Below are 24,577 nucleotides of genomic sequence, written 5' to 3'. Positions count from 1 at the left end.
CTTGTTTCAATAGTCTTAAAATTGCTTTCAAAACAGGCTATTGAAATCACCAATCGGTATATAAGCGAGCGGCGCTCGGAAAACCACTCAGCTCTAATTGAACAGCGATTGGAGCATGTTGTCGCTGTTGCGGTGAAGCTCTTTATTTATCATGAAAGCGCGGATGAACGGTGTCACCAAGAGCCTGTTTGTGCACCCTAGGCCAGAAGGGAATCTATCAGGAGGAGAGTGATGCCACAAACGGTTCCCTGGGAAGACATCGCTACACACACATACACGCGCGGCTATTAACAGGTGGTTATCGAGTTGGCATTAACCACTGGTGGGCTTCCAGTATCGAGGAAAATGTGGAAATATCTAATCGTTACTGAAAATAATCTGCCAGTTCCTCTGGGAATTTTCAAAATATATTCATGTGAAAGAGTTTAATTGAATGTTTTCTATCCATGTAACACTGTGACCAAATATGTTTCAATCAAGTGCTATTAACAGGTGGTTATCGAGTTGGCATTAACCACTGGTGGGCTTCCAGTATCGAGGAAAATGTGGAAATATCTAATCGTTACTGAAAATAATCTGCCAGTTCCTTTGGGAATTTTCAAAATATATTCATGTGAAAGAGTTTAATTGAATGTTTTCTATCCATGTAACACTGTGACCAAATATGTTTCAATCAAGTGCTATTAACAGGTGGTTATGGAGTTGGTATTAACCACTGGTGGGCTTCCAGTATCGAGGAAAATGTGGAAATATCTAATTGTTACTGAAAATAATCTGCCAGTTCCTTTGGGAATTTTCAAAATATATTCATGTGAAAGAGTTTAATTGAATGTTTTCTATCCATGTAACACTGTGACCAAATACATTTGGTTTTGTGGTTTTTCAATCAATCGCAATTAACAGGTTAGCTTCAGAAGATTATTCTTCCCCATCAGTAGGATATTTCCGTATCCAATATTGTATGCGCCCGCAACCGATTATTGCTCAGTCGCCGAAAGTTTCGAGCTCAGAGAGATCATTCCCCTCTAGTTTGCCTTCCAAATTGCCATCGTAAACCACACCATCTCTCGATTCAATCACACACAAAAAGCATACTTAAGCGATATTCTGGTGGTGAGACACATTCATTTTTCGTGAGGACATCGACAAGACAACATTGTTGCCTAACGTGCTGGAGGAGGTGGACGGCGAAGGATCGACACAAACACGCGCAGAACTCTTTCCGTTAGGATGCCATTCAGCATCGAGAAAGTTCCGGAAAGATCTAATCATTGCTGGAAAATAATCTGCCAGTTCCTTTGGGAATTTTCAAAATATATTCATGTGAAAGAGTTTAATTGAATGTTTTCTATCCATGTAACACTGTGACCAAATATATTTCAATCAAGTGCTATTAACAGGTGGTTATCGAGTTGGCATTAACCACTGGTGGGCTTCCAGTATCGAGGAAAATGAGGAAATATCTAATCGTTACTGAAAATAATCTGCCAGTTCCTTCGGGAATTTTCAAAATATATTCATGTGAAAGAGTTTAATTGAATGTTTTCTATCCATGTAACACTGTGACCAAATATGTTTCAATCAAGTGCTATTAACAGGTGGTTATCGAGTTGGTATTAACCACTGGTGGGCTTCCAGTATCGGGGAAAATGTGGAAATAACTAATCGTTACTGAAAATAATCTGCCAGTTCCTTTGGGAATTTTCAAAATATATTCATGTGAAAGAGTTTAATTGAATGTTTTCTATCCATGTAACACTGTGACTAAATATGTTTCAATCAAGTGCTATTAACAGGTGGTTATCGAGTTGGCATTAACCACTGGTGGGCTTCCAGTATCGAGGAAAATGTGGAAATATCTAATCGTTACTGAAAATAATCTGCCAGTTCCTTTGGGAATTTTCAAAATATATTCATGTAAAAGAGTTTATTAGAATGTTTTCTTTCCATGTAACACTGTGATCAAATACATTTGGTTTTGTGGTTTTTCAATCAATCGCAATTAACAGGATAGCTTCAGAAGATTATTCTTCCCCATCAGTAGGATATTTCCGTATCCAATATTGTATGCGCCCGCAATCGATTATTGCTCAGTCGCCTAAAGTTCCGAGCTCAGAGAGTTCATTCCCCTCTAGTTTGCCTTCCAAATTGCTATCGTAAACCACTTCTTCTTCTTCTTCTTCTTCAATGGCACTAACGTTCCTAGAGGATCTTCGCCGTCTCAACGTAGTATTACTTGCGTCATTTTTTTTTATTTGTACTTAGTTGAGATTTCTATGCCAAATAACACGCCTTGAATGCATTCTGAGTGGCAAGCTCTAGAATACGCGTGATCACAGTGCAAGTCGGAGGAAATTTCTTTGACGAAAAATTCCCCCGACCAGAACGGGAATCGAACCCGAACACCCGGCATGTTAGTTATGACGCTAACCACTCGGCCAAGGGAGCACATCGTAAACCACACCTTCTCTCGATTCAATCACACACAAAAAGCATACTTAAGCGATATTCTGGTGGTGAGACACATTCATTTTTCGTGAGGACATCGACAAGACAACATCGTTGCCTAACGTGCTGGAGGAGGTGGACGGCGAAGGATCGGCACATACACGCGCAGAACTCTTTCCGTTAGGATGCCATTCAGCATCGAGAAAGTTCCGGAAAGATCTAATCATTGCTGGAAAATAATCTGCCAGTTCCTTTGGGAATTTTCAAAATATATTCATGTGAAAGAGTTTAATTGAATGTTTTCCATCAATGTTACACTGTGACCAAATATGTTTCAATCAAGTGCTATTAACAGGTGGTTATCGAGTTGGTATTAACCACTGGTGGGCTTCCAGTATCGAGGAAAATGTGGAAATATCTAATCGTTACTGAAAATAATCTGCTAGTTCCTCTGGGAATTTTCAAAATATATTCATGTGAAAGAGTTTAATTGAATGTTTTCTATCCATGTAACACTGTGACCAAATATGTTTCAATCAAGTGCTATTAACAGGTGGTTATCGAGTTGGCATTAACCACTGGTGGGCTTCCAGTATCGAGGAAAATGTGGAAATATCTAATCGTTACTGAAAATAATCTGTCAGTTCCTTTGGGAATTTTCAAAATATATTCATGTTAAAGAGTTTATTTGAATGTTTTCTTTCCATGTAACACTGTGATCAAATACATTTGGTTTTGTGGTTTTTCAATCAATCGCAATTAACAGGATAGGTTCTGAAGATTATTCTTCCCCATCAGTAGGATATTTCCGTATCCAATATTGGATGCATAAAACCTTGTGCTTCCAACGTAACGCTCTCGTTTTCGAAGTCGCCCAAATATCCATTCATTCAGAATGAATTCAGATTCAACTTCAAACAAATGATCTCTAAATCAACGATAGTCCTACGTCACCCTTGCGGTTATACCATAGATATAACCCACTTCCTGTTTTTTGGGTCTGGCGTCATATGTAAGTCCTTACATTCGTAATTTTGCTCATATATCAAACCCTCTATGGTCCATTGTCAGATCGAAACAATGGAGCTGGACGGATAATCAGGAAAAAGCATTTAACGATCTCAAGGAGCAAATTATTCGTTGCACTGTTACCTTGGGTTATTTCTCAGAACATGAGAACACTGTTCTTTACACTGATGCTTCTCCAAATGCCCTTGGAGCAGTTTTGGTTCAGGAAAGCCCTAATAAGAACTCTCGTATTATAAGCTTCGCCTCGAAAGCGTTGACAGAGACCGAAAAGAGATATGCTCAAAATCAACGAGAAGCCCTCGGCGCTGTATGGGCGGTTGAGCATTTTTCTTACTTCTTGTTGGGAAGACGTTTCAAACTACGCACCGATGCAACGGGTGTCGCTTTCATATTCAACCGTTCCCGTGAAAACACGAAACGAGCTTTAACCAGAGCCGATGGATGGGCGTTGAGGCTGAGTCCATATAATTATACTATCGAGTATGTTAGAGGCGGAGACAACATAGCGGACCCATCTTCTCGGTTGTATCAAGGAAGCGACGAGCCTTTCGATGAGACCTCGAGCCCTTGGGAAGTGGCCGCCCTTGAGGTGAATACGAGTAGTTTTCTAACCGAAGAGGAAGTTAAGAAATTTACCGAACAAGATATAACACTTCAACAGGTTATAGAAGCACTGGAGTCTGGTGTATGGCCAAAACATTTACGTATGTTCCAAAAAGTGGCAAGCGACCTGTGCACGAGAGATGGTTTGTTGATAAAACTTGGGTGCGTTGTAATACCTGAAAAGTTGCGACGTAAAACTCTGGAAGTTGCTCATAATGGGCACCCACTGTCAGCAAAGCTAAAGAGCATATTACGCGAGCGCGTCTGGTGGCCCGGGATGGCTACGGAAGCCGAAGAGTGGGTAAAATCGTGCGAGACCTGTGCTATCAATGGGAGGCCAGAAAAACCAACTCCTATGCATCGCATGTTCGCCCCAGAGTCAGCATGGGAGACAATAGCTATCGATTTTAACGGGCCGTATGCGAAATTTGGAGGAATTTCGATACTGGTCATCATTGACTACAGATCAAGGTATGCGATAGCTAGACCGGTTAAAACGACTTCCTTCGAGAACACGAAAAGGATCCTGGATGACGTCTTCAATAAGGAAGGGTTTCCTAAGGCAATCAAGTCAGACAATGGTCCACCATTCAATGGTGAAGAGTACAAGAACTATTGTTCTGAAAGGGGCATCCAAACAATTTTCTCTACACCGTTTTTCCCTCAACAGAATGGATTAGTAGAGAATTTTATGAAAATAATAAACAAAGCTATGTCTACTGCTCCACCATCTGGAAAAAACTTCAACGATGAATTGCAGGCGGCTGTGAACGCCCATAATTGCTCTGCTCATACTGTAACTAAGATGGCTCCGGAAGAAGTCTTGTTCGGAAGGAAGATCCGCCGGGGATTACCACTGGTCCACAGAGGTAAGGCCAATATCGACGAGCAGTTATTAGATGCGAGAGATGCCGAGGCAAAACTGTACTCAAAGATTCACGAGGATGCTCGACGGGGTGCCAAACCATGCGAAATTCGTCCTGGGGATGCGGTCATAATAGAACGGCAATCAAGAGGAAAAGGGGAGGCTAGATTCGGCACTAATCGGCACACAGTGATAAAAGTAAACAACGGAAGCTTACTTCTCAGCGACGAAAATGGTCATCTGGTACGTCGTCATGTCACTCAGACTAAACGGGTGCACGTATGGAGAACCTCGGAACCTAGGACGACGGGAACATCTAATGATATGACCACTACGGCTCCAGAATCCATGCGTCCTAAAAGAGATACAAGACCACCGACCCATTTGTCGGAATACGTGAGACAAACTGAAAGAAAATAGAAACGTCATTAATAAAGTCGATTATATATGTATTTAGTTGACATGAGCGTTTTCCCACGTTTTCGCGTTTTATTGAAGAACTATTTGTAATTTTGAACCAAATTGCGTCTCTGGGAATAATTAACGTAGTATTTTGGCATCGTCCTCCTATGCAGCTATTGTGGAAAGTGGAAATTTCCTAGCTGCAAAATATTTCCGTTTTGATTTCGTAAACAATCTATCAGCTGTCAAAGCATGTCATGCCACCTAGTATTTGTTACGTGAACTACTCATAATAGCAATTGATGAGTCCATCAAATCTGCCACCTAGGTGTAATTGAACTGAATTTAACACTAGGGAAAATATTGGTGATGTTTGCATGATAAATCGTTCCAATCTGAGTGCATGAAATTGGTCCCAATCCAATTGAAAAAAAGGTAACCAAATATTATAGGAAAGAAATTTCAATATTTTTTTTAGAGAAGAGGGAGGATGTGAGATGTACACTGGACTTAACTCCATTATCCTTTCCCCTCAAATAGATGTTACACAATGTATTCGGGAACACTGCTTTGACGCAATGTTAATTGACTTCCTTTGTGCCACAGCCAGTTTTACACGCGGAACACGAGAGGTAGGTTCTCATCTAGTGATCGTCTCTCTGTGTAAAGCTTTCTGGTGAAGTACAAGATGGCTGGCTACAGGACACTCTTCCGTGGTAATGCCACATTTCACACCATCTACGCCAAAACTCGTCCCTGATGTGTTGCGCAAGTTTCCAGCTATCTTGTAACATGTTTCCGTTCACCTGATCAGTACTTGGTTGTTTGATTCCGGTCGACCCGTACAGGAGGAAGTGGTTCGGCGTGAGTGCCTCTGCCTCGGGTGCCTCCAAAGGAACGTACGTTAAAGGTCGCGAGTTGATAATAGCCTCAGCCTCCAACATGATAGTTTCCAATACCTCATCACTAGGACGTCGTGGACTATCCGATATCGCCTTCATTGCTGTCTTCACGGACTTCACCATACGCTCCCATGGTCCTCCCATGTGCGGAGCTGCCGGAACGTTGAAGTGCCACTGGGTATTCGCATTTGTAAAAGTGGCGGCGCAGTCCTCGATGATTTCCTGGATTTTCTGTTTCTCTTCAGACAACTGGCGATTGGCTCCCACGAAATTCGTACCATTGTCCGAAAATACTTCCAATGGTGCACCTCTTCTGGCCACAAATCTCCTGAATGCCATCACGCAGGCAGTCGACGACAGACTGTGGGCTAGCTCGAGATGGACAGCCCGTACCGTAAGACAGGTGAACAGACAGATCCACCTCTTCACAACACTGCGCCCGACTTTAACTTCGAACGGCCCCATGTAATCTACGCCGACGTACGTGAACGGTCGGATGAAGGGTGTTAGGCGCACTCTGGGCAGTGGTCCCATTTGCGGTGCCTTGGGGACTGCCTTCTTTATTTTGCAATGCTGACAGTTTCGGCCAACTTTCCGTACTAGCACTCGAAGCTTGGGTATGTAGAATTGCTGCTGCAGTTCGTTGCAGACTGTTTCGCCATTAGCGTGTAGAAACCGTTGGTGAAAGGAATGTACCAAAAGAAGGGTAATATGATGATCCCTAGGCATCACAACCGGATATTTCGTTGCATATGGAATGTTTGGTGCGTTTCCGATCCGGCTTCCAACTCGAATAACTCCGAATTCATCCATGAACGGAACCAGTGAATACAATGAACTGCTTCTGTCAACGCTGCTGCCGTTACTCAGATCGTGAATTTCCTTTGTATAAACCTGTGATTGAGCCTGGCGCCATAGTACCTGCTCGGCTTTCGCGAAATCTTCCTGGCTTAATCCATGCTGCAAATTTTCCTCACGCAGAATTCCCTTGAAGGTTTTCACTGCCCGGTGAACATAGGTCATTGTTCGAATCAACCGATTCCAATTCGAGAATCGTTCAACTTTGATTACTTCTTCAGCCGTTCGGTGTACGGCCACCATGCGAAGTTCTTCACACGCCGCATTCACTTCCGATTCAATAATTGCTGTTGATTGCTTCGGCCACTGCTTCTTCGGGCCCCATAGAAACGGTGGGCCTTTGAACCAACGACTTTCTGGGTCAAACGATGGTCCTGAATTCCACTTGGTGGCATCGTCAGCCACGTTGAGCTTAGAGGAAACGTAATGCCATTCGTCAACGTTGGTTAATGAAAGAATTTCACCCACACGGAATGAAACGAACTGGTGATATCGACGGCTATCCGATCGAAGCCATGCCAAAACTGTTGCTGAATCGGTCCATAGGAAGCGTCTCTTAAGTTTGAGTGTTAGTGCTGAACAAACGTTTTGCAGCAGACGTGCTCCCACCATGGCAGCCTGAAGCTCCAGACGAGGGATTGACAGCGTTCGAAGTGGGGACACTTTCGTTTTTGCTGCGACAAACGAACACCAGGTTCCTCCATAGTACGATATCCTCAAATAGACTACACACGCGCAGGCGGCAACGCTTGCATCTGTGAACACGTGGATTTCGATTTCGTTAATCTCCTGCGGAAGGTAGTTTCCGAGAAAGCTTCGAGGGACTTTCACTTCGTTCGTTTTCGTATAGAGTTCCATCCATCTGGCCCATAGATCATGTAACTGCTCCGCTATGGGTTCATCCCAATTAGTTCCTGTGCGCCATATCTCCTGCATCAATATTTTGCCTTGCACCACGAAATGCGCCACAAATCCCAGTGGATCGTACAACTTCATCACGGTTCGTAGGACTTGTCGCTTTGTTGGGACCACTCCACCATTGTTTGAGACGCTTTCCAACCCTGTCTGATCGAAAGTGAAGTGATCTGCTGTAGGGACCCACATCACACCTAAAACACGCTCGTACATAGAATCTTTCTCTAGGTTCATGGACTTGCTGCTCAATGACTCAGTTTCACCTAGAAGGTCGAGCACCTCTTGCGAGTTGGAAAGAATTTTCCCGAATTCGAATCCTGCTGCTGCGTGAATTAACCGTACTTGCTGGACAAGCTGGACAGCTTCCTCGACCGAGTTGACGCTATCGAGAAAATCATGAACATAATGATTCTTAACTATTGCCTCTACTGCTCTGGGAAACAATTTCACGTAATCATAAGCATTTTTGTTCTTTACAAATTGTGCCGTGCATGGCGAACTGGTTGCCCCGAACATCGCGACATTTATGACGTAGACTTGGATGTCATCCTCCAAGCTGGTACGCCATAGGAAACACTGCGACCATTTGTCTGCGTCCCGAATAAGAATCCTCAGGAACATTTCGCGGATGTCGGAACATACCGCAATCTTGCCTTCCCTGAAACATAGCAAAACTTCTACGAGAGACACGAGTAGACCCTTGAGTAGCATATCGTTGAATGAGACACCACCTGCCTTCGCTGCAGCATCCCACACCATTCGTATTTTGTTGAGTTTCTTGGGATTTATAACCACTCCTAACGGGAGATACCACACCCGCTGTGGATTAATCTTTTTCAAATCTTCCGGGGATACTTTACAGATATACTGCTTCTGTTCGTAGTTCTCCATTTGCTCGTTCACTCTTCTACGCAGTTCAGGATCTTTAGCCAGCCGTTTCTCTAAACCTTTCATTCTGCTGAGCGCCATTGGAAAGCTGTCCGGGAAGTTCACAACATCTGTTCGGAAAAGCAAACCCGTCTCCATACGACTTCCCTTTCGTACAGTCGTGGCTTCCAGAATGCTTCGTGCTCGCTTATCTTCCTCCGCTTCAAGCTGTTTTGTTACTGCGGCATCCTCTACCGCGAAAAACTTTCTCATCGAATCGTGTAGATCGTTATTGGTCATTTCTTCGCAGGCATGAACGTGTAACTGTACGATGGATCCTTCGTTACCGGAATTTCTCCCATATATGCACCAGCCTAGCCGGGTCTTAGTTGCGACCGGTTCACTGTTACCACCTTCACGAGTTTTTAAACTAGTAAGCAGCTGAACGTGTTCTAGACCAACAATTATGCCCAGCTTGGCATCTGCGTAACTGGCTACGGGAAGACCCTGAAGATGCGGGTACGCTTTTGCCAACTCTGCGTAATCTATCGTCTGGATTGGAAGTCCCAATTCACGCACGGTTCGAACGTTGCTCAGCTGGAACAATTCCTTTTTACCAGAACCAGATATCTTCACACTCAATCGCTTGGAAGTCTTCTCGTGTCTGCTAATCTTTCCGGTCCAACTCAGGAACAGGTTGTCTGGTTCACCTTCAATGCCTAATTGTGATGCGATCCCCTCTTCGAGCAACGTTGATGATGATCCATCGTCCAGGAACACGAAGTTTTCAACTTGCTTCCCATTTCCGTACAGCGTCACAGGCAGGTACCGAAACAGCGAAAACGATTTCGTGTGGTGATGATTATTGTGAACGGTCTCCCTAGATTTGGAGTCATCGCACGCGTCATTTCGGATACTGTATATGATGACGAATGCGACATCCATCCACTCCAAACTCTTTCTTAGAACGACACGGCCATTTACGATGGGGTATCAAGCACAATCGACACAAATTCTTCTGTCGCATTGCCTTCCAACGGCCTCCAATGTCCAACGACTTGAAGCTAGAACAGTTGCGTATCTGGTGCCCATCGTCGTCGCATTAGGAACACGCTTTCGACGAAGATTCTTCGACTGCAGTTGCACTTCGTTTGTTTGAAATAGTTGACGATTCATTAGCGTGAGTGAACAGCTTCTCCTTCTGCTTAGTTTTCTCCACCCTAAGCTGCCTTTGATTGATTTGCTCTAAGTCTACACCGATACACAACTCAGAAGCCAAATTCACTAGCCCCGACATGAAACTATTGAACGTCGCCAGGTTGACGTGAGAGAACCCTTGCTTGAAAGTCCCCCACTGCATCTTCAGCGAGGTGGGTAACTTATCGACCAACTCCTGGATTAGCATCGGATTCGACAAGTGAGCTTGTTGATCGGCCAAGACGATATGATCAACGAGATTTTTAATTACCAATCCATAAGCGATGATGGTATTTAAATTGTCTGATTTCGGAGGCGGAGCGTTTCTAACCTTCTTCAAAAGCGAACTGATGAGTATCTCCGGTCTTCCATAGAGCTTATGTAGCGTTTCAATCACGTACGGAACTGCTGCGGGTAGAAGCAGACGACTTCTCACTGATGCCAGTGCTGATCCTCCCAAACATCGTTGTAGCCGGGCCAGATTCTCAGCATCCGAATATCCGCAAACCTCCGTCGTATTTTTGAACGAGCTGTAGAAAATTGGCCACTCCTCGGAATCCCCGTTGAACTTTGGTAATTCCCGTGGCATGACCTGCCGCGCTGCCAACTGAGCACTAGTTGGTCCGATCGAATGGGTTGAAGAGTTGATCCTAATCCCACCGACTGGTATCAGTGGTGGTGCTACTGATGTTGCTGGAAACGCAACTGGTGTTTCAGCAGCGATTGATGTTGAATACCCGAATAGACTGCCGCTAGTGACAGTCGGTAACTGGAACGAACCAGACGTAAATGGACCAAGAACATTCCCTGGAACTGCAGCTACTTGATTGGATGTTGCTGAATTCTGCAAACACGTCGACGGACTAACACTGGTTTGAGCCAAATGCTGTTGTGGATTTCTATAGATACTACTCGATTCGTATGGGATTGCCGGAATCATCCTAGGTGCACTGGATTTTATCGTGTTCGTTCCGGGATACGAGTAAACCGGTGCAGTGCCCGGATAAATAGAAGGATTTAGATTTACTGTCAATGGCAAATTCGAAATCGTTGACACGATTGGCATACTCGAGACTACTGACGAAGAGATCATCGGGGCTGTGCCAACTGACGTGACTAATCTTTCACCAACTGTTGTTACAACTGCCACAGGAATCGAAATTTGTTAGTACTTCTTGATTCAACACGGGTTGACTGAACGTTCCTTCGCTTGAAGAAACCGTGATCGATGATGGCACCAGAATCCCCGGGTTCGCCTGACTGACGACTGAGACCGACTGGGTAGCCTTCACTCCCGCCATCGGATGCTTCGATTGTCCTTTTCCCTCCACATGAGCATTCTTGGTGAGCCATTTCTCCATCTGTTCACGCTTACTTTTCACGCTAACTTCGCTTTTCCTGCTCGACGAATCCTTTCCATCTTCAGCCTGCATCAACAACTGGTATCTTTGCCACAAGTACTCTTCTTCCTCTTCAATCCGCTTCTTCCTCAGATTTCGTGGCTCCTCGAGAAGTTGTAGACTGAGCTGCAGTTTATGAGACTTTTGACTGCTCTTGCTAACGGACGATTCGTTGAATGATGCATCAGACTTCGATGCACCATCAGAATTCTCCATGCAATCATTACACTTGAAACTCCTATCTGGTTCTGCAATCGACTCGCTTACACCCGCGCACTGGAAGTGTTCCCATCGCTCGCACAAATCGCAACACACCATATCATCTTCACTATCAGCTCGACTACATTTGTAGCAATTTCTTGCATTGCTCGCGGGGGTGTTATTCTTCCCGGATTTGTTCGGCATAATAGAATCAAAATGATTACCCTAATGGGTTAATCAACACACTAATAATTAATTTAATAACTACTGTAATGACTGGCAGCTCTCGACCGGCTCAAGTAATGAATAAACTGGGCCCCGACTTTATTTTCTGCGACCTCTGTCGCCTCGGTGCTATCGTTTAAATCCGGTGTGGCTCGGTTTGCGTCTTCAACTGTAGGTTGATTTATTCCTCTTCTTGGCAGGCAACGGACGGGCTAGATATCATCCAACTCAGGACGATAATCTTGTAGAATGTTCTCGAAGTCAGAACAAACACCGTTCTTCAGTTGCGTTACTAAGCAGCTACAAGCTATAATTTATTTTTAGGTATTTAGTGAACATTATAAAGGTAAGTATAATTAATCTCTTACATTATCGGTATTTTCTTCCGTTTTCAGATTTTCTCCGCCACTTTTCAACCAGAAGGGTTAATTCCAGAAAAACTACTACAGCAAGAGTTCATGTTAGGATATAAAATTACTATTAAATAATGCTTCTCAAATACCTGAATTCAATTAAATTGTCCACTTTCTGCGGGGCAAATTGAAGCGTACAGTATGTTTTATAATGCAAATGAACACTTCCGAACGTGAACCGAATAACTAGTACAATGTTGAGGAGTGAAAATAACAAAATGGCGTAACTATGGATACGGAAGTTTCTAGACCCGTTTCGCCCGACTCGCTCGCGATGGTTCAGGTTGGTTCACCATCTTTTCGCCGCGACGAGGGGTCTCGGCAACATGTGTGTTTTTTTCTTTTTCGTTATTAGTTTGTTTGTATTGTCCCCTCATCTCACCGTCGCCCACCCTCGACAGATAGTCGAACACCAGATGCTATCCCTGGTCATTACGCACAATGCTACAGTGTGTGATCGGTAGATCACCGATCGTCATTGGAGGCGACTTCAACGCCTGGGCGGTGGAGTGGGGAAGTAGATGCACCAACATTAGAGGGTACAGTCTACTGGAAGCTCTAGCAAAGCTGGAAGTAACGTTACTGAACGAAGGTACCACCAGCACTTTCCGGAAAGATGGGCGCGAATCCATCATCGACGTTACTTTTTGCAGTCCGTCGCTGTTGGCGAGTACGGAGTGGAAAGTGTGCGAGTCGTATACGCACAGTGATCACCAGGCGATCCGGTACAGAATCGGTCAACGAAACCACGTGCTAGTTCGGAGGACAACAAGCTGTGAGCGGAAGTGGAAGACGAATGCTTTCGACAAGGACCTTTTCGTCGAAGCACTTCGTCTAGCTAGCGGAGCTTCAGATTGGAACGCAGAAAAGTTGACAGATCTACTGGTGAGAGCATGCGACACTACCATGCCGAGGAAAGTTGCACCAAAAAATGGAAGACACCCAGCTTACTGGTGGAACGACTCTCTCCGCAACCTTCGCGCTAGCTGTCTTCGAGCCTGAAGACGCGTTCAGAGAGCACGAAACAGTGCTGATAGAGAGGAACGTAATATGGTGTACCGAGCAGCTAGAGCCGCCTTGAAACGGGAAATTGCACTGAGCAAAGCGAACTGTTTCAAGGAGCTGTGCCGAGAGGCAGATGCCAACCCATGGGGCAATGCGTATCGAGTCGTGATGGCGAAGATCAGAGGACCTGTGACGCCCGTCGAATCGTGTCCCGAGAAGCTGAAGGTCATTGTGGAGGGTTTATTTCCGATGCATGATCCTACGATATGGCCACCGACACCGTACGCCGAAATAGCTACCGAACGTTCTCAAGTTTCCAATGAAGAACTGGTCGCAGTGGCGAAGAGACTGCAGGTAAAGAAAGCGCCCGGCCCCGACGGAATCCCCAACGCGGCCTTGAAAACGGCGATTCAGGCGTTCCCGGACATCTTCGGGACAGTGCTACAGAAATGCCTGGATGATGGTCACTTTCCTAAGAAATGGAAGATCCAAAAGTTAGTGTTACTGCCAAAACCAGGAAAGCCCCCGGGGGTTCCAACATCCTATAGGCATATATGCCTGCTGGATACGCTCGGGAAACTCTTGGAAAGGATTATCCTCAACAGACTGACGAAATGTACGGAGAGTGACCATGGTCTGTCAAAGATGCAGTTTGGATTCCGGAAAGGCAGGTCCACCGTTGATGCTATCCGGACAGTGGTTGAAAAAGCAGAGAAGGCATCACAGCAAAAGCGGAGGGGCGACCGACACTGTGCTGTAGTAACGATCGACGTGAGGAATGCTTTCAACAGCGCTAGCTGGGAAGCCATCGCCGAGTCCCTACACCGTATGAAGGTTCCTGGGTACCTGTGCAGAATTCTAGGAAGCTACTTTCAGAATCGCGTCCTAGTCTACGAGACGAGCATGGGGCGGACAACGTTGAATATAACGGCCGGAGTACCACAAGGCTCTATCCTGGGCCCAACGCTCTGGAACGTAATGTATAACGGTGTACTGAATCTGAAGCTTCCCAAAGGCGTGGAGGTCGTGGGCTTCGCGGATGATATCGCTCTCACAGTGGCAGGCGAGACACTCGAAGAGGTGAAGATGCTTGCAACCGAGTCCATCGTCTCAGTAGGGAACTGGATGCAAGCAGTGAAATTGCAGATTGCTCATAATAAAACGGAAGTATTGTTGGTGAGTAACTGCAAAGCCGTGCAGCGAGCGGAAATCACAGTCGGGGAACACGTGATAACTTCTAAGCGTAGTTTGAAATACTTGGGAGTTATGATCGACGACCGGCTGAATTTCAACAACCACGTCGACCACGTCTGCGAGAAAGCGTAGAAGTCCATTAGCGCGATAGCGAGAGTAATGCCGAATAACGCAGGACCTTGCAGTAGCAAAAGACGTCTTCTGGCTGCTGTATCCTCGTCCATACTGCGGTATGGAGCACCAGCCTGGTCTGCGGCTCTCGAAACCCACCGGAATCGTAGAAAACTGGACCGTACGTATCGGCTCATGGCGATGCGAGTTGCGAGCGAGTATAGGACGATCTCGTTGGAAGCAGTCTGCGTTATCGCCGGCATGATCCCGATTGGCATCACTCTGGCGGAAGACGGAGAGTGCTACAGACTGAAGGAAATCAGAGGTATCCGGAAAACAGCGAGAGTAGAATCACTCTTGAAGTGGCAGCAGGAATGGGACACGGCGGAGAAAGGTAGGTGGACGTATGGGCTCATACCGGTACTATCGACCTGGCTGAACAGGAAGCACGGGGAGGTGAATTTTCATCTGACACAGTTCCTGTCTGGACATGGCTGCTTCAGGCAATATTTGCACCGGTTCGGGCACGCAACGTCGCCACTCTGTCCGGAGTGTGAAGACGTGGAGGAAACACCAGAACACGTGGTATTCGAGTGTCCCAGGTTCACCGCAAGACGCGAGGGGCTGCCTGCCATTCATGCCGGGAACATAGTGGAGGAAATGTGTCGCGAGGAGGGCACCTGGAACGCTGTGAACAGTGTAATCGTGCACATCATGTCCGAGCTACAGCGGAAGTGGAGGGTCGACCAGCGTGGTAATAACCCCTGACTGCAATGGACTGTACCCCACGAGAGTCGCTGTGACGGAGTGCGCGTTATGTTGGAGGGCACTGCCTAATCGGCGCTCCGTTGGGAAGAGAAATCCTGCGAGGGTGGCTGTGACGGGGCGCGCGTCAAGTTGGAGGGCGCTTCCTAATCGGTTCACGTCTCGACAGGTGAGAAACCCCGCGAGGGTGGCTGTGACGGGTTGCGCGTCAAGCTGGAGGGCAATTCCTAATCGGTACACGTCTCGACGGGTAAGCGGAATCTGGAGAGCAGGACAACAAAAGGCTGGCAATGCCTGTTGGTGGATTGGAAGGAGGAACACTGCGAGGGTCGTTTCGACGGAGCGAGCGCCTAGGAGGGCGTCATCAAATCGGTGTGTACCCCACGAGAGCTGCTGTGACGGAGTGCGCGTTATGTTGGAGGGCACTGCCTAATCGGCGCTCCGTTGGGAAGAGAAATCCTGCGAGGGTGGCTGTGACGGGGCGCGCGTCAAGTTGGAGGGCGCTTCCTAATCGGTTCACGTCTCGACAGGTGAGAAACCCCGCGAGGGTGGCTGTGACGGGTTGCGCGTCAAGTTGGAGGGCAATTCATAATCGGTACACGTCTCGACGGGTAAAAGGAATCCTGTGCAACGGATGTGCGTGGCGGAGTACAACGGATTCGTAAATGAGATATACAGAGAAAAAGGGAAGGATCAACGCTAGTTAGCGTTGAAAACTCGTGAAGTGCATGAGCACAGTCGCCCCCTGAAGTAGTCGCCTAGATGTGGTCCCGGGGGGAATGAAGCTACGAGTAGAGGGCTTGGTTTTTGTGGGTGCGATCCCCACTCGACGTCTGGGTTATCCCTTCCCAGATAAGGCTGGAAGAGCGTTCCTCACCTCTATAAAAAAAAAAAACAAAAAAAAAACAGTGTGTGTGGCAACTCTCGGTTGAGACAACGATACCTCATATCCATATCCCTAACCTGACCCGTCCCACAAAAATTGTTGCCCCTCTAACCTCGAGTAAACCGCGAGTAATCGGTCGAAACCTACTAAACATAGATTTAAGTTGAAATTCTGTAAAAACAAATCATGAATTAGAGGCTCCGCAAAGCTCATGCGATTGAGCCTTACAAATAAATAAATTGGAAAAAAAATGTACAGTCAGAAGTGCAATGAAGTACTTCAGAATAGTTTACCACTGTTTTTCCATCGAAAACACCATATTAATTGGATAATTTGGCATCAATACATAAAATCCGGAAGGATATGACATGGTTTAATCAATAGGGGCTTTAGATTCAGCTTTTTTTACCAGATCAAAACCCTATCAAGAACTTATGAGGAGTGATCGTACGAATAGTAGATGCAGCTTACAAGCAGTATGAGTGATTTGAAGAGCTTAAACGAGCAGTATCCTCTGCGTAGAACGAGATACACACTACAACATGGCGCAGCTTGGTAAAAACCACCCAAAATGGTTGTTGCGTTCAGTGTTACCCCCACTTAATGGCCTACCCTTGCATTCGTGCTGCACTTGCGTCTGGAAATTTCTAGTGCGTTTGCTAGCATCCGCTGTCACCAACACATACACAAGAGGAGCAAAATGTACAAGTTTCCCCCTCCCATGTTAGAATAAAATCGGTTCTAGTTCGATCACCGCACAACGAAGGTTAGGTTTATTTTTACTCCCGCTTTTTCCCGAACAGTGCAAGCACGTTTGTACTTGTTCAAATTTTGTTTGGTTTGGTGAAAAATTGTCCCGCTTGGATTCCGTCCCAGTCACAACATTGGTGCCGTGACCAGGATCCAAGCATATTGGCCCCGAAAGTGTTTCGAAAAATAGACTATAAATCTGGAAAATTCCAGATCCTGTTTGGTGAGATTTACGTATTTTAGAAAATACAAGGCCTATTGCGAATAGGTACCAGGTGAGTACCATTCCAATAAAATTACTGTCGGTTTTTTGGTGCTCCCGGAATCTTTTTCGACCCCACAGCGTCACATCGGCTGCATCGTTCGTCATCGATTGCACATCATGGCGGAGCGGAAGGAGAAGAAAATGCGAAAAATTGAAGCTGCAAGGTGAAATGTCATGGCCGCAGTGGTTCGCATCGAGGATTTCGTGATGAATTATGATCCTCAGCAACATTTTGGTGAAGTGTAGCTTCGATTGGACCGATTGGAGCATTACATGGAGACTTTCGAAACGCTTGAAATCGTATTTGCAGAATTAGACGACGCGGATGAATTCGTCAATATTAATTTGGACATGCGTGCGAAATTCGAGGAGCAATACTTTCGCACCAAAGCAGCTTTAATGGGGAAATTGCCAGTGGTAACCGAGCAATCCTCTTCCAGTTCACGCCCTAGCCCACAATCTGGTTTGACTGGAATCAAATTACCAACCATAAATTTACCAGAGTTCAATGGAAAATTTGACGACTGGCTATCATTCCACGACACATTTCAAGCGCTCATTCACACATCCACGGAGCCAACATCGGTGCAAAAACTGCATTATCTTCGCGCAGCTCTCGGAGAGGAACCAGCGAAACTTATAGAGACGCTCTCCGTCACCGCAGATAATTACGTCATTGCATGGGAACTTCTCTGTAGCCGATATTCAAACAAATACATCCTCCGTAAAAAACACATTCAGGCACTATTCGAGTGCCCTCGCGTTAAGAAAGAGTCAACAACTGATCTTCGCGTGCTTTTGGATTGTTTCGAACGGCACATCAAAGTCTTGCAGCAGCTCGGTGAACCTGTTCAGCATTGGAGCTCTATTCTGGTGGAGCTGATGAATTCCCGTTTAGATGGTATCACACTAAAGGCTTGGGAAGATTTCGCTTCTATGGAGGAAAACCATACGTACACGAAAATGGTGGAATTCTTACAGCGCAGAGCAAGAGTCTTAGAATCACTATCGGCGAATTATCAGCATCCCTCCTTCGACAAACATCAGCAACCGACAAAGAAGCCTGCACAATCACGGACAGTTTTTCATGCGACTACTGAAAAAACTTATCCTGAATGTATTGCTTGCTCTCAAAAGCACTCCCTATTAAAATGCACCATCTTCGACAAGATGCCACTAAAGGACAAACTGGAATTGGTAAACACAAAAAAGGTGTGTAGCAACTGCTTCAGGAGCGATCACTTTGCACGTCGCCGCCAGTCGAAATACAGCTGCAGAGTATGCAACAAACGTCACCACACATTGGTACATCCTGGATTTGCGCCTTCATCCCACAGCCAGCAGGTGAATTCGAATTCTTCGCCCAATGAAAGTTCATTCAGTGTGATTCCAACAAATTGTTCGGTTGCCATGTTTCCACGTGAAAACTTTGAAGTGCCTATGTTTCAAGTGAATGCTGCTACACGGAATGCCATCGTATTTCTCTCCACTGTGGTTGTTATTGTGGTGGATACTTTTGGCAAGGAGCATCTTGCACGGGCTTTGTTAGATTGTGCATCACAAGTCAATTTAATGAGCGAGAAACTACGTCAAACCCTGCGCCTGGCGGGGAAGAAGGTCAACATAGAAATCTGCGGTGTTGATAAAGCTACTACGCGTGTGAAGCATTATGTTACCACGGATGTGCGCTCTCGAGTACATGAGGTGTCTTTGTCAATCGATTTTTTGGTGGTGAACAAGGTAACAGGAAATCTCCCGTCTGCAACTGTTCCCATCGATCATTGGGAAATTCCGAGGAATCTGGAATTGGCTGATCCTGATTTTAATCGAAGTTGCGAAGTTGACATAATAATAGGAGCGGAACACTACTATAATTTTTTAAAGAATGGACGAATTAATCTTGGGGATAAACTACCATCGCTTATCGAAAGTGATTTTGGTTGGGTAGTTTCTGGCATGGCGGACATCGACACATCTAATCCGAGTGTCATCTGCTCTGCTACAACCATGGAATCCCTAGATGAAAAACTGGAATGATTTTGGCTAATCGAAGACGTTCATAGCACTCGACCATCACGAAATAATCAATAGTGTGAGGAATTTTATCAAACTTCAACTACCCGGAACAGTGAAGGACGCTATATCGTCCGTTATCCGAAGCACGAGGAATTTCAACAAATGTTTGGTGAGTCTAAATTCAGTGCTCTTCGACGTTTCGAGTCACTAGAAAGGAAATTGGAGAAAAATCCCGATCTGCGTTTGCAGTATAATGCTTTCATGCAGGAGTACATATCGTTAGGGCATATGCAAGCAGTTGAAGAGACGGTTGATGACGCTAGAGCTACTTATTATTTGCCACACCACCCTGTTTTCAAAGATAAAAGCAGCACTACAAAGGTCCGTGTTGTTTTCGATGGTTCGGCAAAAATGAGCAGTGGACACTCCTTGAATGATACCCTCCTCGTTGGCCCAGTAATTCAGGATGAGCTCTTAGATATTATACTTCGATTCCGGAAATATCCCGTGGCGTTGGTGGCGGACATCGAGAAGATGTACCGCCAAATACTCATTTCACCTGACGAACGCTGTTTGCAACGTATCCTTTGGCGATTCGATTCTTCTGAACCTGTTAGGACATACGAATTAAGCACAGTTACATATGGTATTTCATCATCTTCGTTTTTGGCAACCAGAACGCTACATCAGCTGGCCGAGGATGAGGGAAAGGAGTACCCCCTCGGTAGCCTCGCAATTTGTAATGATTTCTACGTGGATGACTTCATTCGAGGAGAAGATTCGGTAGAACGGACGATTCAACTACGCCACGAGTTGGATGAAAAAATGACAAAGGGAGGATTTCGCTTGCGTAAATGGTGTTCGAATTCAACTGATGTTTTAGCCGGTCTACCCGCAGAACTACTTGCAACACAAGCGCTGTTGAAATTCGATCCTGAAAAAACGATTAAAACGTTAGGTATTTGCTGGGAGCCTGTCACAGATCGCTTCGGCTACGACATAAATTTGGAGACAGGTATCAAACCAACGACGAAACGGAATATTCTTTCGCGAATAGCTCAGTTGTATGATCCACTTGGACTGATAGCACCGGTTGTAATATTAGCCAAGGTAATGATGCAACAAATATGGAGCATGTCCCTGGATTGGGATGACCCGGTCCCAAATGAAATTGAGCAAAGGTGGCTGGTATTTTGTGAACAACTTTCAAGTCTGGTTACGTTGCGCATCGATCGATTCACCTTCATTCACGGATTCATCGGCGTAGAGTTACACTGCTTTTCTGACGCCTCGGAAGCAGCCTTTGGAGCCTGTATCTACGCCCGATCAGAGACTCCAGATGGGAAAGTTAAAATTAGTTTGCTTGCTTCAAAATCGCGCGTAGCTCCTCTGAAGCGTATAACACTACCCAGATTGGAATTATGTGATGCTCTACTGGCTGCTCGTTTATATGAAAGAATAGCTGCAGCAATTAACATGGTTTTCACTTCCACTGTATTCTGGTCCGACTCCACAGTGGTTTTGGAATGGTTGAAGTCCTCTCCCCACAATTGGAAAACTGTCGTAGCAAACCGGACATCGGAAATACAATCGATAACCCATGGATGTAGGTGGCTGCACGTTGCTGGAACTGATAATCCTGCTGATATGGTTTCCCGCGGAGTATCTCCCAGAGATTTAGTTACGAACGAGAGGTGGTTTCATGGACCCAAATGGTTGGCGGTAGGAAGAGAGTGTTGGCCGATGCAAAGTGTTGCCAGGCCAAAAGACGAGATCCTCGAGCGGAAACGGATTGTTCTTGCCATTGAAGCAACATCTCCAAAGATAAATGAAATATTCACTCGCTATTCGTGCTGTCACAAGCTTATAACCATCACGGCCTATTGCCTTCGATTTTTGCACAATACTCGAACCAAAACTGGGCGAATTTACTCTAGAGTTCCCTTAGTGAAGGAGCTAACTGGCGCTAGGACAGCATTAGTGAAATTAGTCCAAGCTGAATCTTTTAGAGATGATTTGAAAGAACTGCAAAAATCCGCTATAGTATCCAGGAAATCGAATCTGAAGCTGCTGAATCCTTTCATCAACTCTGAAGATGTAATTCGCGTGGGTGGCCGGTTGAGGCTGTCAGACGAGTTATATTCAACCAAACATCCGATGTTGTTGCCCGGGTTTCATCCTTTCAGCAAGCTGCTTATCCTCTCTTATCATCGGTCTCTCAAGCATGGAGGAACGAATCTAACTCTCGCAGTAATTCGGGATCATTTCTGGCTCGTCCACGGAAGACGTGCTGTGCAATCCATCATAAGGAAATGTCACAGTTGTGCTCGTGTGGATCCAAAACCATTTCAGCAACCAACTGGACAACTTCCACGCTCTCGTGTTATTCCCAGTCGACCGTTTTCTAGTACGGGTATAGATTCCTGTGGCCCAGTATACATTCGTTCAACTCAACGCAAGACAACCCCTACGAAGGCTTATATAGCAATATTCGTGTGCTTTAGTACCAAGGCAGTACATATCGAGCTTGTCGGTGATCTGACAACACCGACATTCATATCCGCTCTACGTCGCTTTGTGGCGCGACGTGGAAAACCAGAACACATTTATTCGGACAACGCAAAAACGTTCATCGGTGCAAATAATGAACTCAATCGATTGTATCGTATGCTGCAACCTGGTCCCGATTCTGAATTGATTGCTGCTAGTACTGCCACAATGGATATTCAATGGCATCTTATTCCCCCTAAGTCGCCCAACTTCGGTGGACTCTGGGAAGCTGCTGTGAAAGTGGCGAAGAAACATCTTGTTCGTCAAATTGGGAACGCATCACTAACGTACGAAGATATGGCCACTGTACTGACCCAAATAGAAGGGTGCATGAACTCTCGCCCACTAATAGCGCTTACAGATGATCCCAATGATTCGTTGGTACTGACTCCTTCGCATTTTTTGCTTGGATACTCTCCACAATCAGTACCGGACCCCGACGTAAGGAATGTACCTGTAAATCGGCTTGATAGGTACCAGCGAATTCAAAAGAAGGTGCAGCATTTCTGGCATAGATGGTCAGAATATCTACGACAACTAAATCACTTGACATGTGTTAACCCAAAGCAGAGTTCCATCAAAATTGGCAGTATTGTTATCTTGAAGGACGAACTGTCGCCCCCATTGAAATGGCCACTGGCGCGAGTGCTAGAAATCCACCCAGGGAAAGACGGTGTAACCCGTGTTGCTACTCTACGCACTACTAGTGGAATCTTCAAGCGAGCAGTATCGAAAATCTGCCCACTGCCATCGTGCGAAGAAGATGATGATGTTGACTACCTGCAGCAACAGGACCCTCCTGGAGATCAATGACCCTGAACCAGCCAATAAATCAACAAAGAAGAACTACACAAACTGTATACGTTATAAAATCTATGTTAGTCTTAAGAGTTAGGGATCGTTAGAGACAGACATTGAAATTGTTAATTTCAAGGTGGCCGGTATTATGTTGCGTTCAGTGTTACCCCCACTTAATGGCCTACCCTTGTATTCGTGCTGCACTTGCGTCTGGAAATTTCTAGTGCGTTTGCTAGCATCCGCTGTCACCAACACATACACAAGAGGAGCAAAATGTACAAGTTTCCCCCTCCCATGTTAGAATAAAATCGGTTCTAGTTCGATCACCGCACAACGAAGGTTAGGTTTATTTTTACTCCCGCTTTTTCCCGAACAATGCAAGCACGTTTGTACTTGTTCAAATTTTGTTTGGTTTGGTGAAAAATTGTCTCGCTTGGATTCCCTCCCAGTCACAACAATGGTTTATTTGAACTGATTGAGAACTAAAGATGACTTACGAATAAGAAACCTATTGTAATCAATGTGAAATTGAAGTTAATTTTGTGAAGGAGTGACAGTTTTTCCAACTGGTTCTATAGTTATGAAACACTTGAATTTTTTTTTTTATTATATCGCACCTGAATACAACAATACAATTCAAATGGCCAGTCTTTTAAATGAAGATAGTTATTATATCCAACACTACATACTTCAATTCAACCAACTTCTTACATATCTCTGGAAACTCAGAAAAAATAGTGGTTCTATAGTTGTGAAACGCAGTGTAGATCCGAGATAATGAAGCACTTTGAGAACAAACCATTATCTCATACTTTACTGATAACTTTTTCATTGCCAATGACAGGAAAAAATCCAATCTAGTCAATACAAAACCTTCAGGTTACTCAGTGAATTGGTCGAGTAGAAACGATATTAGTTCAGTACAAAACATTTCACAACTCAAAAGTATTATATTACGGGATATGACTTCGCGATTACTTTCGTACATTTGTGAATAGGATATATGGATATTTGACTGCACTTTGAACTGCTACCAAAAGTAACAACACATTTTATTTACCTCGTCATTTTCTTCCAACTGCTTCTAGCGTGAGAAATTCTTTTATCAGTGCTCAAACAAATCTTGATGTGCCTGTACTATCATAACTGATCAGAATGTGTTCACCCACTGCGCTTCGATTTCGCTTGGACCTGTCGGTAGTAGATATAAAGGCACTAATTCAAAAATAAACAGTCTCTTCACCACTCACTAAGTTGGACAACAGATCGCCGCACCGATAAAAGACACGCGGTGGAGAATCGCTTGTGAAGTAGCGCTGTAGCGAGAATTTGAGAAGAACTGAACTGAATTACGCATGGAATAAGCTCAGAAAGTTTTTGGGATTTTTTGCCCATTTCAACGCATTACGTAATATCACGTCACGCGTATACAGCGTTAATCGAAATATATTCGTTCATTTCAAGAATTAGTGATAAGCATGGATTAATTAACAAGTTGAGACACATGATGGACGTCTACCAATACCGACCGCGACAGAGTTCATTGCATACATTTCGTTTGGTGTAGTACTGGTGCATTGATAAGCCTGAAAACAAGATGGATAAAATGGATACGTTCGAATTATTATGTGACGACAGTTCGATACACAATCGATGCAAGGAAACACACACACACACACACCACAAAATGGGACATGTAATATACATCTATTTCTGCATTTTTGTCAAAAGTTCCTACATAACAATAAAAATAACGTGTTGTTAATGCTCTATCGTGTATGAAGCTGATATACTTTTAGTTTGTGTCCTTTGAACATGGTTTCAACATTCATCATCAAATACGATCATCCAAAGCAGAACGGGTTGAAGTTGTGCCAGGACATAACACTCACGCGATATCTACTCATTTGCT

The 24,577-nt window shown here is 45.0% G+C and overlaps 1 protein-coding gene across 2 annotated transcripts in view; it reads right to left on the bottom strand.

Annotated features, from left to right (window-relative positions):
* Positions 1 to 24,015, bottom strand: part of LOC129763521 (glutathione hydrolase 1 proenzyme-like) — a 307,297-nt gene extending 283,282 nt beyond the window's left edge. The window contains exons 1-2 of one of the 2 annotated variants that reach the window (XM_055762668.1): positions 23,916 to 24,015; positions 23,726 to 23,856 (exon numbers count right to left, since the gene is read on the bottom strand). In XM_055762668.1, the coding sequence (XP_055618643.1) occupies positions 23,726 to 23,733 (8 nt within the window). In that variant the 5' untranslated portion in view covers positions 23,734 to 23,856; positions 23,916 to 24,015. Of the gene's footprint in view, positions 1 to 23,725; positions 23,873 to 23,915 lie in introns of those variants that run through there. The other variant, XM_055762667.1, reaches the window with a different exon arrangement.
* Between the last annotated feature and the right edge of the window lie 562 nt (positions 24,016 to 24,577).

This window comes from Toxorhynchites rutilus, chromosome 1, assembly GCF_029784135.1.
Source record: "Toxorhynchites rutilus septentrionalis strain SRP chromosome 1, ASM2978413v1, whole genome shotgun sequence".
In the NCBI taxonomy this organism is placed as follows: Eukaryota; Metazoa; Arthropoda; class Insecta; order Diptera; family Culicidae; genus Toxorhynchites; species Toxorhynchites rutilus.
This window is presented reverse-complemented; position numbering and strand designations above follow the sequence as displayed.